The sequence below is a fragment of the Microcebus murinus genome, chromosome 19 (genome assembly GCF_040939455.1).
Source record: "Microcebus murinus isolate Inina chromosome 19, M.murinus_Inina_mat1.0, whole genome shotgun sequence".
NCBI lineage: Eukaryota > Metazoa > Chordata > Mammalia > Primates > Cheirogaleidae > Microcebus > Microcebus murinus.
This window is the reverse complement of record NC_134122.1, coordinates 30,628,984-30,645,089: the sequence shown is the minus strand read 5'-3', so window position 1 is coordinate 30,645,089 and position 16,106 is coordinate 30,628,984. Positions and strand designations below refer to the sequence as shown.

General features: G+C 48.6%; 1 protein-coding gene across 4 annotated transcripts in view; it reads right to left on the bottom strand.

Moving 5' to 3' along the window:
• Positions 1-3,046, bottom strand: part of HIP1 (huntingtin interacting protein 1) — a 153,141-nt gene extending 150,095 nt beyond the window's left edge. For 2 of the 4 annotated variants that reach the window (XM_012742198.3, XM_012742199.3), the window contains exon 1: positions 2,872-3,046. In XM_012742198.3, coding sequence (XP_012597652.2) covers positions 2,872-2,991 — 120 coding nt within the window. In that variant the 5' untranslated portion in view covers positions 2,992-3,046. The remainder of the gene's footprint in view (positions 1-2,871) is intronic. The other 2 variants (XR_001148275.2, XM_075995372.1) reach the window with 2 other exon arrangements.
• Positions 3,047-16,106: the final 13,060 nt, after the last annotated feature.

Genomic DNA, 16,106 nt, shown 5'->3' with positions numbered 1-16,106 from the left:
AGAGGTTCACAAACTCTGCTACAGGAGTTCAGAGGGGGGAATGGCCAATTCTGCCCCTGTCGACACCTCAGCCAATTAGTCTCCTCTGCACCTACCTGGATGTTCTCAGTAACCGCGGCCCCCTAGGATTGGAATGCCCTACCCCCTCCCGCATCCAGCAAGTGCCATTTTAATAACTCATGCTGAAATGTGTGGTTCAGCCCTCCATGAGGCCTCCCCACCTTTTCCCACCCCCATAACCTATACTTTATCCATGCACTCTTGGTAATTATCCTATTACCTGGTAACACTTCAGCCCCTCTAAGGAAAAGTTAATCACAGCCTGCACCACTGCTCACACTCTGCTTTCTTATGTCTCGTCTCCCCAGTCAGATTATAACAGTCATCACTGAAACGGTGCTCTGTAGTTTGCAAAATGCCTTCATGCATATTATTTTGTTTCATCCCCACAATAAACCTTCAAGGTAAGCATTATCTTTATTTTACAATAAGGAACAGAGGCTCAGACAACTTGCCTGAGGCCACATAGACATACATATACCAGCTGTAAAACTCCAACATCTTCTGTCTCCAGTGCCAGGGATATATCTGCTTAGTACTTGGAGGCAGCACAAGGCTGGGACCACTTCTAGCTGTGTGATTAAAGGTTGGGACCACTTCTAGCTATGTGATCTCTGACAAGTTACTTAACTTCTCTGTGCCTCATTTCCTCAGAGTAAAATGTGGCAGATCCCTACCTCATCAGTTCTTGTCTAGATTTAAAAAGGTAATATTCTAAGTACAATAAAATACTTAGAATGGTGCCAAACATAATAATTTGTTACAATTATTATTATACCTTGGCTGATTCTCATGATCTAACTCGCTAACATTTTTCTTATAATTCATTTTTATATTTCACAATACATTTGATAGGTAGTCATTAAACAAAATAAGTTTTTGCAGATTGACTAATGCTGGGTTTGTTCTCTTTTCTTTTTCTTTACTCTTCTACTCCCCTAAAGAGTTTCAACAGGAGAAAAATTCTCTTTTCCAACTCCACTCTACTTCCTCCCTCTCCTTCCCACTTGGTCAAATGTGGCCAATCACAAGTGTCCCATAGAATGTAAAACACCACAAAACGCTGACCTAGACTCTCCTTGTTTGGGCCGTCCCTGTATAGCTAGGGGACATGCCAGTCACAGGTGGAAACTTTCACAAACCTAATTTCTATCACTATAATGGGTCAAAAACTTATGCATATTTCTCTGTTGCTCCAGTTTGTATTTATTTGAGACTCTAGAAGGAATGGGTTGTCATAAGATAATACCTATTTATTTTTTTCCTTTCATTAAAAAAAAAAAGATGCTCATCTCAGTGTCTAGTTAAAAAAAAAAAAAGAATATGCACACTGTTTCATGAAGCAAGAAGTCTCGTGTGATTAGGCAACTAGCAGAGACAGTAACACCTGAGATCGACAGAAAACTTCCTTCTTTTCAGGGGTCCAGTCCATAAAGTTAGTGAGACAGAAGTGAATGGGCATCTCTCCCTTCCCTCCTGGCCTAAGATGACCCAGGGAGAGGAGATTCCCTGCTTCACGCCATCCAGACACACCTGCCTGGGCCGGAGGTTTTCAAAGAAAGAAGAGAATGAAATCTCCTGGGGTGGAAAGTTTTATTCTTTGCACCATTCCACATACAGAACCCTGAATCAGATCCTACTAGCTTTTCTATCTAAAACTCCGAAGCCCCTTCCCTCAAACTATACAGGGTTTGGGGGAAGAAACAGTGACACATACTTGCAGAACAAACACAGCAGGGGACCAGCCTCTGGCAGGAGAGGCTCAACAGGATCTATAAAGGTTCCACTCTGAAGCCAGAGTGGAGAACAAATCTACCCATACAACTTTGGCACTGGGATTAAAAGAAGTGTTGTACTCTTTGAAATGGATTTTACATACAAATGAACTGATGAACACCATAAACATGTCAGCTTTATTCAGTCCAATCAATACGCCAGGCATTAAAAACTCTGAGGTAAAAATGGATTGTGGCTTTTTGTTGATGACACTGAGGAATTTTGGCCCCAAGCCCTGGTCAGGCCGGACAAATAGGGCAGTCTGCCTATGAGCTGTCAGGCACATCTTGGTGGATGAAACCAAGATCCCAAGTCAGGGCTCTGGGCACCCCTGGGCAGCTCATTCTGACCAGAGGTTGGCGGTCAGCCCAAGCACCCCCATGCCTGCCTCTGGCTGGCACCCCATCCAGCCCCCGAGTCATTTTCCAAGCTCGGCCACACTTTGCATTTCCTACATTCCTCCTCCCCGCTCGGACCCCTTCGCCCCGGCCTCAGAGCCAACAGCTGGGGCCGTTGAGAGCCAAGCAAGAGGCACCAAGGGGTGCTGGGGGGGGGGGCGGGAAGGAAGGGTCGTGAGCGCAACCAAGAAGTGATCCGGAGGAGAAGAAAGGTCCCCTACCCTTCACATTCCCAGCCCAGTACCCCCAATCTCCGCCCCGACACTTGCGTCTCCAAGTGGCAGCCAAGCGCGCCCCCCATGCTTAGGGGCACCCCTTCCACTCGGCCCCTCGCCTTCCCTGTGACCCCTGCCCGGGCCCCGCCCGCCCTGGCCCCTCTCGGCCGCGCGGCACGGATCCTGTCAGCTCCTCGGAGCCCGCCCCTGCCCCTCCTGCCCTTTTCCCTGGGACAGCTGGGATGCCCCGGGGTCCCCGACCTTCCCGGGATCACCCAGCTCTGCGCACCAGATGCCCCTGCTCATGGCCCCTCGCCTCGTCCTCTCCTGGGCCTGCAAGACCCATACTCCCTTCAAAGTCCCTCCGGGACACCGCGTCTCTCAGGGTGCCTCAGCGATGCCCCGAGGTCCCCCGTCCTCACCTGAGTCCGCTCGAAGCTCTCGCGCTCCGCCGCCTCCAGCCCCGCGCCGACCCCGCGCCGGCTCAGCACCTTGGGCAGCGGGTTGGGCACCTGCTTCATGGAGCTGGCCATTCGGTCCATGTCGACGCGCGGAGCCGAGTCAGGAGCCCTCGCCAGCCCCGGGATCCCCACCGCGCCGCCCGCCCCGCCCTACCCGCGGGGATCCGGCGCTAACGGGACGGCTCCCGCCTCCCACTGGCTGGGAGCGCTGCCAGTCTCCTCACGGCCCCGCCCCTTGCCAAGAGGCTTCCCCGCCCGCCCCCGCCCTCTCCCGAGCCCCTCAGTTCGCTCTGTGGGGCAGGCCTCTCGGGGCGGCGAGCCGCTCTGTGACTGGCCCGAAGGCCTGTCCGTCACGCCGTCCGCGGCAGGGGCGGAGCGGGGGCGGGGCCTGGGCGGGCTGCCCCGACCTGCCCTCGCTCGCCCCGCCCCGACGCCCGGCGCGCCGCCTCCCCTCCCCCGCCGGCCGTCCCGGCGCTCCCCGGCGCCGCCCCCGCCTCCTGGCTCCTGCGGGCTCTCGTCCCGCGCGGTCGGGGTCTGCGGGCGGCCTGCATGCAGGCGAGGGCGGCGGCCCCCCCGGGAGTCCCGGCCTGCCTGGGGTAGTCTGTTAACCCCTTTCGGTCTGGCCCGGGACTGGAGAGCGGGCAGGGCCAGCCCGGCGGCCGAAGCCCCGGGACCAGAGTCCCCGCCGCCCGGGCAGGCTCGGCGCCCGGCTGCCCCGCGTGGCCCCCAGGTGCTCCCCCAGCGTCCCGGGCCCTGTGGTGTCGCGGAGCCGAGGGCGCTGGGCTGGGCCGCGGGACCCCTGGGACCTGCTTTGCGGGCTGCTCCCGGTCTGCGCCCGGCAGACACTTTCCGTTTATCCGCGGCTCCTGCTCCCGCGTCGGCCGAGGTACCGATAGGCGGCGGGAGGTGGGATCTTTGGCGGAGATGCTGAAGAAAGTTGCAAGTTTTCCGTTAAGCTCCAATTTAGGTGTTTTTTCAAAAAATTCTTTGAAACCCAAAGTAATGAATGGCACCTTTAAGCATTAAACAATTTGGTGATTCAAATGTATTTTTTTTAATTAGAGCTTTTGGTAAAAATTCACACATTCAATAAAGAAGCGAAAGAGGGGGCGGGCATCGCAGGCGCTGGGGAGCCCCGGAGGCTTTTGCTCAGACGCGCGCTCGGCGCAGCTGGCACCGTGGGCGCGGCGTGTGGGGGCGAGGTGGGAGGGGGACCCACGGGGCACTCCAGCAGGGGTGGGACAGTGAAGGCCTAGAAGAGAAGGGAGAGGAGGAAGTTCTTCCCTTGGGAGGCTGTATGCATAAGACTGGGTCAAAGAGAATGGGGCGCCAGGGCAGTGCCAGAGTTAATGTAGAGGAACTATGAAAAGGGTGTGAGGGTGATGGAAAGGGACATTGCCTTGAGGCTGTATTTGCTTAGAAGGACGGGGCTGGTTTCACCTATGCTTGAATTCTGTTTATGTGGGAGGCTTTGGGAGTACCCCCTCTCTTGGGTTTCTCTGGGAGAGATTAGATGTCACCTAATTTCCCAGCTTTTATGTCTGGGAAGAGGGAGATGACATTAACTGAGTATAAGAGCGCGGTATACTGGTTGAGAAAGAGGAAATGGCCTGAAATTTAGAGCGTTATCAACATAAATAGGCCAGTGGGCAGGTGGGTGGATGGAAACAAGAACCTGGGAGGTACAATAGGAGAAGCCGAAGGAGCTCCAAGGCCGCGAGGGGAGGGCAGTCTCGGGGACCTGTGGGAGGTCCGTTTGCAACCTGTGTAATGTTGGGAGGTAAAGACTGTGCATGAGCGTGGTTGTTGGGGCTGTGAGGTGTGTGGTCAGAGTTGTAGCCGGAGAGGGATTGCACACTCAAAAGGCTAATGAGGGTTTGAGAAGGAACTGGTGCAAAGATGTGACCGGCATGAAAGGACTTGTCCAGGGAGGTAAAGCAGCAAAGATTGTTGGAACAGTGGGAAGATGTTAACATCTCTAGATCCAAAGGGACAAGGGGAGAGGACTCTAAGTTATAGAAGAGGAGGCACCTGCCCATAGCTGTGCCCTTAGGTAGAAAACCCGCAGTCACTGTGGAACAGTGGCCGGGCTGTGAGGGAGGCTGAATACCCCCAATCTCTCCGTATCTTTCTCCTCTGATTTCCTAGTGCTGCCGCCCATTGGGAAACCCAGCTGGAAGCCATCAGTGCTGCCCCCGCCCCTCCCTCCAGGCACAGAGCTGGGGAAAGTGGAGAGCTGGGTCTGTAGGGGCATTCAGAGATTCCAAGTACAAGGGGCTCACAGGGATGTGTCTACAAGGGAAAATGCCAGAGAAACAGACAGGAATCCTAATAACCTCACCTCTGTGTGCCCATTCCCAGTCTTGCACCCGCCCCGCACAGGACCCAGCTAAAAGACTGATTCATGACCCTTTGCCCAGAGTTTATGGCTTCAATAAACACGGGCCCTTTAAACAGGGATTAAGGGATCAGCTTAGTTCTTATTAGAATAAACCAGAGTAGGAATCAGGAATTTGTGGTTTGGAGGCACCCCATGGGGAACGGCTCAAGTGAGTTACCTTCCTCTATGAAACTCAGAGCAAGTTAAAAATAAGGAATCTCTCATTTGCTGTAGCGGCAAAACCCTTTGCCAAGAGTTGAGGGAAACCCTTCCCCAGGTTATAAACTACAGGGCTCTGCTGGGTGCTTTCAGCTCTTACCTTCTCTCCCAGCAATTTAGGATCCACTTCTCTCATGCTTTTGAGGGATACAGGTTTCCAGACATAAAGTCCTAATCTCTGGGAACCCCATGGAGGAATAAGCGTCCTATCACTGGCCTCTCTATAACTGATGAAGTATGTCCCACTCCACATCTACTTTGCGTCTGATTTAGTATGTAGTGCAAGGATATATGAACTGATCACACAATTTCTGCAGGTTCCTGTAGCCCACATACACATGTTGAATAGTTTTAATGAGATGTAACTGATTTGTAGTCATCCCCTCTTATCCAGTGGGGATATTATCATTCCAAGACCTCCAGTGGATGCCTGAAACTTAAGACAGTACCGAACCCTATGTATACTGTTTTTTTTCCTGTACATACACACCTATGATAATGTTTAAATTATAAATTAGGCATAATAAGAGATTAGCAACAACTAATGATAAAATAGAACAGTTGTAATACTATACTGTAATATAAGTTATGTGAATGTGGGCCAGGCTCAGTGTCTCACGCCTGTAATCCTAGCACTCTGGGAGGCTGAGGCGGGAGGATCGCTCAAGATCAGGAGTTTGAGACCAGCCTGAGCAAGAATGAGACCCCGGCTCTACTAAAAATAGAAAGAAATTAATTGGCCAACTAAAAATATATAGAAAAAATTAGCTGGGCATGGTGGCGCATGCCTGCAGTCCCAGCTACTTGGGAGGCTGAGGCAGAAGGATCGCTTGAGCCCAGGAGTTTGAGGTTGCTGTGAGCTAGGCTGACGCCACGGCACTCTAGCTAGGGCAACAGAGTGAGACTGTCTCAAGAAAAAAAAAAAAAAAAAAAGTTATGTGAATGTGATCTCTCTCTCAAAATACCTTATTGTACTACTGTACTTACTGTACTCACCCATTTTGGGACCGAGGTTGACAGCAAGCAACTAAAACTGCAGAAAGCAAAACCTCAGAGACTGGGGAACTACTGTACATTACACTGTGTATATTTAAAGTTTACAATTTGATGAGTTTTGACATATATATGTGCAGTTGACGCTTGAACAACACAAGTTTGAACTGGATGGGTCCAGTTACATATTGATTTTTTTTCAACCAAACTTGGTTTGAAAATACAGTCAATATTCTTGGGATGTGAAACCCAAGTATAGGGAGGGTCAATTTTTCCTATATGCGGGCTCTGGAGGGCTGACTACGAGACTTGAGTATGTACAGATTTTTGTTTACTCAGGGGTCCTGGAACCAATCCTCCTTGTATACCAAGGGTTGATCATATAGACCCATGAAACTGCCACCATGATCAAGATAATGAACATATTCGTCATCCCCAAAGGTTTCTGCTTGCCCCTTCGTAATGCATCCTGACCTCCCCCCAGTCCCTGTGCCCAGGCAATTGCTGATCTGCTTCATGCCACTGTAGGTTAGTTTGCATTTTCTACAATTTTATATAAACGAAATCACACAGGATGTATTCTTTTTCTGACTATTTTTACTAAGGATAATTTTGAAATTCATCTATGTTGTCACATACATCCATACATAGTTTATTCCTTTTTGTTGCTGCGTAGTAATCTAATGTATGGATATTCCACAATATGTTTATTAATTAATCTGCTGATAGACAATTGGGTTGTTCCATGTTTTTAACTATTGCCAAAAAAAAAAAAAAAGCCATTGTGAATAGTCATGTACAAGTCATGTACTTGTGTGAACATATGCTTTCATTTCTCTTCATAAATACCTAAGATTTTAACGCCTGGGTTGTATGGTAGATGTATGTTTAACTTTTCAAGAAATTGCCAAATTTATTTACCAAAATGGTTGTATCATTTTACATTCCCACTATCAGTGTACAAGAGTTCCAGTTGCTTCACATCTTTTTTCAACACTTGGTATTGTCAGTCTTTTTAATTCAGCCATAGGTATCTCATGAGTGTTTACATTTTCCAATAACTAATGATGTTGAGTGTTTTTTCATATGCTTATTTGAGATGTATGTATTCTCTTTGGGAAAGTGTTTATTTAAATCCTTTGCCCATTTAAAAAACCTTTACATTTTGACTAATATAGACTTATAGAAGAGTTGTAAGATAGTACAAAGAGTTATATATACTTATATACTCTTCACTACTTATACACTCTTATATACTCTTCACCTAGTTTCTTCAAATGTTAACATCTTAAATAACCATGGTGCAATTATTAAAACTAAGGAATTAACACTGGTATGATACTATCAACTAAACTACAGACTTTATTTGTGCTAGTGCCCTTCCTCTGTTCCAGGATGCAATCCAACATCCCACATTTTTTTTTTTTTTTTTTTTGAGATAGAGTCTCGTTTTGTTGCCCAAGCTAGAGTGAGTGCCATGCCATCAGCCTAGCTCACAGCAACCTCAAACTCCTGGGCTCAAGCAATCCTACTGCCTCAGCCTCCCAAGTAGCTGGGACTACAGGCATGTGCCACCATGCCTGGCTAATTTTTTCCATATATATTTTTAGTTGGTCAATTAATTTCTTTCTATTTTTAGTAGAGACGGGGTCTCGCTCAGGCTGGTTTTTAACTCCTGACCTCAAGCAATCCTCCCGCCTTGGCCTCCCAGAGAGCTAGGATTACAGGTGTGAGCCACCGTGCCTGGCCTCCCACATTGTATTTAACTATCAAATTCCCTTAGTCTCCTCTAGCTAATGACGGTTCCTCAGTCTTCCCTTGCCTTTGCGACCTTGACACTTCTGAACAGATATTTTATATGATGTCCCTCCATTTGGGCTTATCTTATATCTTCTCATTATTATATTGATGTTTTGAATTTTTGAGAAAATGCCACAGAAGTGATGTGCTCTTCTTAGCACATTCTATCAAGGAGTACACACTGTCAATACATTTTATCACTGATGCTGTTAAACCTTAGTCACAGCCTAAGTAAGGTGGCTCATGCCTGTAATCCTACCACTCTGGGAGGCTGAGGTGGGAGAATCGCTTGAGCTCAGGAATTTGAGACCATCCTGAGCAAGAGTGAGACCTCATCTCTACTAAAAATAGAAAAATTAGCCAAGTGTAGAGGTGTGTACTTGTAGTCCCAGCTACTCAGGAGGCTGAGGCAATAGGATCATTTGAGCCCAGGAGTTTGAGGTTGCAGTGAGCTATGATGACACCATTGCACTCTAGCAAGATTCTGTCTCAACAAAACAAAACAAACCTCAGTCACTTGGTTCAGGAAGGGGTGGGGAACCTGCAGCCTCAAGGCCACATATGGCCCTCCAGTTAGATCCCCAAGTGTGGCCCCTCCACCGAATCCAAACTTTGGGAACAAGTGCTTAAAAAATCCCTTTATTAAAAGGATTTGTTGTGTAAAATTTGGATTCAGTCAAAAGGCCGAGCTCAAGGATCCAGAGGCCAATCGTGGCCCCAAGGTGGCAGGTTTTCCACCCCTGGAGATCATGTTTCTTCACTGTAAAGTTACTGTTTTCCCCATTGTAATTAATAAAAAATTGGGGCCAGGCGTGGTGGCTCACGCCTGTAATCCTAGCACTCTGGGAGGCCGAGGCGGACGGATCGCTCAAGGTCAGGAGTTCCAGACCAGCCTGAGCAAGACTGAGACCCTGTCTCTACTAAAAATAGAAAGAAATTAATTGGCCAACTAATATATATAGAAAAAATTAGCTGGGCATGGTGGTGCATGCCTGTAGTCCCAGCTACTCGGGAGGCTGAGGCAGAAGGATCGCTTGAGCCCAGGAGTTTGAGGTTACTGTGAGCTAGGCTGATGCCACAGCACTCTAGCCAGGGCAACAGAGTGAGACTGTCTAAATAAATAAATAACTGTGAGAACTACTTTGAGGCTATACAAATATCCTGTCTCCTTAAATTTTTTTGCCCATTTTTGTTAAAATAAATTGCATTATTTGTCTTCTTATTGAACTAATGAGTGAGTATTTTAGTTGTGTGTTCTTGGGCAAGTTATTTAATGCTCTGAGACCCTTATCTGGCTGTACAGCAGGCAGAATAACCGCTCAAGCTTTCATTCATTCATCAGCTAGTGCTTGGGCTCTTACTCTAGAGGAGACACAGGACTAATAAGGTTATAAGTTTACTTATTGGTCATGGATACATGTTTTAAAGCATATCCTATACAAGGAGGTAAGTGCTAGAATAGAGTGATGAGAATGCCATGTTTCTCCAGATGTTTGGGGGATTAAACAAGAATGGGATCCCCCTTATGCAAAATTATATCTCTGTGTGTATGAGTAAGCAAGAAAAAAGGGTAGAGTTAGATCTTTATGTGTTGACTGGTAGTGATGCCCTTGAAAATTGTCAAGTGGAAAAGAAGCAAATTGCAGATTATTGTGTATAGAATGATTCTATTTTGGTAACAACAGGCAAAAACAATCCCATACAACTGTATATATGCCTTTGTGTGTGAATAAACACTGAAAAAGGTGTGAAAGGATATAATAGAGGGTGTTAGTACTGGAGGTAGGGTCATAGAGAGAGAGAGATAATTGCTTTTCTATATCTTTTAATTTGAAAAATAAGGTTAAGAAAATGTAAACATAAAATAATTGATAGACACAGAAATAACAAAAACAGACCTAAAGAGTGCTTCATATGTTGGTTAGAATGTACTTTCAGCTTATCACTAGCTAGTGCATAGTATGAGCTCCAAGACGGAAAGCTAAAGTTTCTAAAGACTTTGCCATATCTTGGAAGTGTTTATGTTGGTACTCAAAGTGTTAATTGTGTGTGTGTGTGTGTGTGTGTGTGTGTGTGTGTGTGTGTGTGTGTGTGTGCTCGCGTGCGTAGGGAGTTGGGGTAGATTGGAGAGAAGGGTGGTGACCAGTAAGGGGGAAGCAGAGAGCTGCCAGGGACCCACCACTGTCTGGGGTGCCCATTTTAAAAACCTTTTAAAAGGGCAGACGAGTTGGAATGGATCGCATCCTGGTTGAATCAGGAGCTAAGGCAGGACCTGAAACTGGATCCAGGTGCTACCCGAAGTCAGGAGCCAGGGAGGCCGGAACGGAGCCAAAATGGGAACCCAAACCAAAGCCACACAGGAGCCCCCAAGCCAGGGGTGGGGAGATAGCACTGAATTGACCCAGGTGGCGAACCAGGGTCAAGTGACTGCAGGGCAAGTTGATCCTATCCTATACTAACAAAATAATGCCACCGACCAGGAGGAGGAATACTTTGAGGGAAAGATAACGAGTTCATTTGTGGACACGCCGAGTTTCAAATGCCACACAGAGATGTCCATCAGGCAGTCGGAAACCAGAAGGGCTGACAGAGCTGGAGATGTCAGCTGAGTGTCACCCTCAGAGAGATGGTGGGTGAAGCTGCGGGCCTGGGTTAGAGAAGAGGACCCAGGACAGAGTCCGGAGACTGGGAGAAAATATTTTCAAAACATTTATCCAACAAAGGATGTATGTCTAGAATAGACCAAGTACACGTGTTTAAAGTTTACCTGGTTTTAAATTATGCATCCAGGTCAGGATGACTAAGGCACAGGAGCGTGATACTGGGGACCACGATGGGGGTTTACAATGACAGGGCTCCGAGTCGGAGGCTCAGCTTCACCGTGTTTGGGTTTTGCTTGCATGTCGATAAAAAACATTTACAAGAAATGGAGAAGAAGTGAAAGGAGACAAGGAAAATGAAGTCAGAGAAGTAGAGGGAGCCAGCAGATGTCCATGTCTTTAAAGCCCAGAGTCATAGTCTGTTTTCTTTTGCTTATGACAGAATACTTGAGACTGGGTAATTTGTAAGAAACAAGTTTATTTCTTATAGTTCTGGAGGCTGGGAAGTCGTGGTTGAAAGGGTGCACCTGGTGGGCATCCCCTTGCTGGTGGGACTCAGCAGAGTCCCGAGACTGTGCCGGGCATCGCGTGGTGAGGGGGCTGTGCTGGCTCAGGTCTCTCTTCCTCTTCTAATAAAGCCACCAGTCCCACTCTTGCAACAGCCCATTAACCCATTAAGCCACAAATGGATTCATCAGTTATGAGGGCCGAGCCACCAGGACCCAATCACCCCACCTCTCGATCCTGCCAAATAGGGGGTTCAATTTCCACGTGCGTTTTGGAGGGGACAAATATACAAACTGTAGCACCTGGGCAGGAGCATGATGTGAGATCAACAACGTCACAGGCCACAGAGAGGTCAGGGAAGGGCGACGGAGGACAGGACCTACAAAGTGGAAGTCTGTGCCTTTGAGAGAGCAGTTTGAGTCAGTGTGTGGATGCTGCAAAGTTTGGGTGTCCCCAGGACCAGCCTGAGGTTTGACAATTCGCTGGACGCACTCACAAAATTCCCTGAAAGCTGTTATGCTCACGGTGATAGTTTATTGCAGCAAAAGGACACAGATTAAAATCAGCCAAGGGAAGCGATGCAAGGGGCAGAGTCTAGGAGGGTTCCGCACGTGGAGCTTCCAGTTGTCCCCTAGTTGGAGCTGTGGGCAGCGCTCGCTTCTTAATGCAATGACGTGTGACAGCATGCACGGTGTAGTGCCAACCAGCATGCTCCCCTGAGCCTTGTCATGCAGAGTTTGTTACACAACTAACTCCGTAAACTTGCCAATCTATATAGATAAAGAAGACTTATATGCAGGAAAGGGTTTATTTCTGACAGTGCTTGGACCAAATTTCCATCATTATTTTCCTAGGGTTCCATTTTTAATACCTGATCCTGATTGTGGGAAAACACGGCCTTTTTGAGCAATACTTTTTCTCCATAGTTTCCAGTGGTGTCCAACCAAAACCAAACCGAAATAAAACACAGGGCGCCTGAGTTCGTTTTCAGGAAAAACGGTAGGGCCAGCCTGACTCCAGCAGTGAGACTCCAGAGCAAGAGAGGGCAGAGGCCCCATGGGCTGGGTGTTGGCTTCTGTAGGGGGCAGTGGGCTGACCCTCAGTGGGTGGCAGCCATGTGGACATGAGGGCCAAGGGCAGCCCAAATTCTCAGGGATGCTCTGTGACGAAGCAAGATTCCCTTATAAACATTTTCTTGAGGCCAGGCATGGTGGCTCACGCCTATAATCCTAGTACTTTGGGAGGCTGATGTGGGAAGATGGCTTGAGGTCAGGATTTCGAGACCAGCCTGAGCAACAGCAAGACCCCGTCTCTACAAAAAATAGAAAATTTAGCCGGGCATGGTGGCTCATGCCTGTAGTCCCAGCTACTCCAGAGGCTGAGGCAGGAGGATCGCTTGAGCCCAGGAGCTTGAGGCTGCAGTGAGCTATGATGTTGCCACTACACTCTACCCTGGACAACAGAGTGAGACCCTGTCTCAAAAAAGAAAAAAAAAAAACTTGGGAGAGTGTATCTGATGTCTGAGCTTAGTCTGGCCTGGCAGGACAGGAAGAGGAAGGGATGCCTTTGGCAGTTTTCTGCCATTAGGGCCAGGTACCTGGCTTTGCCCTTCATCCAAGGCTGCCCCTATTGAGTTGCTGTTGGGGAGAGAGAAGGGCTCGGCTGCAACAGGTGTCTATTTCTATGTAGGAAACACAGATTCTTGACACATGAAAGAGGAACTCAATAAAAGTGACCAGTAAGCAGCAGATGAGAGCTACTTGTTTGCCTGATGCCTGTGGAATGGAAGGTTTTGTCCTCTCTTAAAGGAGTTTGAGGCATCAGTAGCAGACAAGGAAGGGGATGTTGGGTCTGGAACTTTCCCAGAGCCAAGTGCACCGGGCAGCTGGAGGCATGACATGCGCCCTCCTTCTAGGATGTGTGAGTGTAACAAACAATCTTTTGATCTGTTGGCCTCGCCACATCTGCGTCATAATAAACCTGTATTTTAAAGCACTGGCTCACTGCTACTCATGCCAACACCACTACCATCTTGATTTGCATGTGCACATAGGGGACCTTCCCACATCTGGCCTTCTCGGTTCCCCGCCCTCCACCCAGTCTCAGCCACCCATTCCCAAGTGCGCACCCTTGACTTCATGGTTACCACTCAGTTTCCTGCTTCTCTCTCTGGCCACCACTTCCTATGTTTCTACCTTCCTCCTCTAGAACCCTGACTCCGGGCCCCAGGGCCTGCGATCCTCTGATCCTATCACCTCTTCACTGTCCCACTGACCCGCCTCCAGCCCCTATTTCCCTCTTAGTAAAAGCCAAGTCCTAACAATAAGCCACAAGACCCCACAGGCTCTGGCCTCGTTTTCTCTCTGATCCACCTGCTCCTCTTCACCTCATTCAGGCCTTTCTAGTCATGCTTCTCCTCTAACAAAGCCACACACACTCCTACCTCAGGCCATTTGCACTGGCTAGTGCCTTTGCCTGGAACATTCTTCCCCCAGAAACCCACAGGCTTCGTGCCCTCACCTCTTTTATGTCTTTGCTCAGATGTCGCCTTTTCAACAAGGCTTTTCCTGGCCACCCATTCCGACGACAAAGCTCTCCCGACTACCCAACCCCTTGGCCTGCTGTCCTTGTTTCATGGCTCTCGCCAACGTCCCACACATGGCATCGTTTACTTGTTTGTCTTTTTTTTTTTTTTTTGAGACAGTCTCACTTTATTGTCCAGGCTAGAGTGAGTGCCATGGCGTTAGCCTAGCTCACAGCAACCTGAAACTCCTGGGCTCGAGCGATCCATCCCTCTGCCTCAGCCTCCCGAGTAGCTGGGACTACAGGCATGCACCACCATGCCCGGCTAATTTTTTCTATATATATTAGTTGGCCAATTAATTTCTTTCTATTTATAGTAGAGACGGGGTCTTGCTCTTGCTCAGGCTGGTTTCGAACTCCTGATCTCAAGCAATCCGCCCGCCTTGGCCTCCCAGAGTGCTAGGATTACAGGCGTGGGCCACCGCGCCAGGCCTTCGTTTACTTGTTTGTTGTGTTTATTGCTTAACGTCTATCTTCCCCACCACCATGTGATCTTGGCCTGGACAGGGATTTTTCTCTTTTTTTAAATTTTTATTTATTTTTTTGAGACAGGGTCTCACTGTATTGACCGAGGTAGAGTGCAGTGACATCAGCATAGCTCACTGCAACCTCAGACACCTGGGCCCAAGCGATCCTCCTGCTGCAACCTCCTGAGTAGCTGGAACTACACACATGTGCCACCCCACTTGGCTAACTTTAAAATTTTTTCTAGAGATGAGGTTTCACTATGTTGCTCAGGCTGATCTTGAACTCCTGGGTTCAAGTGATCCTCCCACCTTGGACTCCCAAAGTGCTAGGATTATAGGCATGAGCCACTGCGCCTGGCCTGATTTTTTTTTCTTTTTTTATTCGTGTCTGTATTCTCAATATCTAGAAGAGTGCTTTGCATGTGATAATGCTCATTACATATTTATTTTAATAAATAAACTCAATATTGGGACCTAAGAATGTCCTAGAGATCATCCTACACAACTCCTCTCATTATGACAATAACCGAAACAACCCAGGCAATAGCAGCAATGACTTTCCTTAGTCCCTCGCTGTGCACCAGGCACCGTGCTGTGAGCTTTAGCTCCTGTAGTCTTCATAACAACCGGATGAGCTTAGTATCCTTACGATCTCCATTTGACTGGCAAGGAACCTGGGGCTAATGGAGGGCTCAGGTTCAGGAACTTATCTCAGATCACACTGCTGATGCGGGGTGGGTCCGAGCCACGTGTACATGCAGATCATGTGTGCGGACGGGCTCTCAACGAGAAAACTGCCCGCACATGGAAGGAATCATCATTGCACAGGATGCTGAGGCCCGAGAAGGGGCGGGGACCTGCTGGACGCAGATACCTTAATCAAGCATGGAGGATTTGCTGGGGTTGCTGGTTGGAGGAGGGAGGAGGGAGGAGGAGTCTTCGGGGCAGCAGCCCAGCTCCTCCCGGAAGTCGAGCCAGCCCCTGGTGCCTCCAGCCTGCTCGTCTGGGCTCTAATGCACTGGGTAGACTCCTGGCTGCCCCAGGAGAGCCTTAATGGACCCACAGAGTCACAGCCTCAGCTGAAACAGTGAAGTCATAATGGAGGAGACAAGGTCATTACTAAACAGAGCAGGGTGGTAAAGGACAGGAAAAAAAAAAGGAGTGATTGGCTTCTAAGGAACCAACCACATTCCTGCCAACCCTTGGCTCTCCTGTCCCCAGCCACTGCCTCTCTCTCTTCTGTTGCAGGTGGCCCTGGGTCTACTGAGGCCAAAGTTCCTCTATGTGCTTGGCTTTCCCACCTATTGGTGGCCCGCCTCACCTGGGTTCCTCATCCTCCAGTCTCCGTCCTACCAGGACATGTAGGGACTTTGGAGCAGGGGTCGGAGAGTGTTAGTTGAAGGGCAGGAGCAAGTTTATCCAGGAAAAGCTTCCCAGAGATCCTCAGATGCTGTTGTCTCTCCCCTGCCCATTGAGAGCGACTCACGTAGAGTTCTGTTTTTGTTTAATTCCTCCCTTCATCCAATACATTAGTATTAAGAATTTACTATTTAAAGGCCAGGTATGGTGGCTCAAGCCTGTAATTCTGCACTCTGGGAGGCCGAGGCAGGAGGATTGCTTGAGCTTAGGAGTGGAAGATCAGCCTCA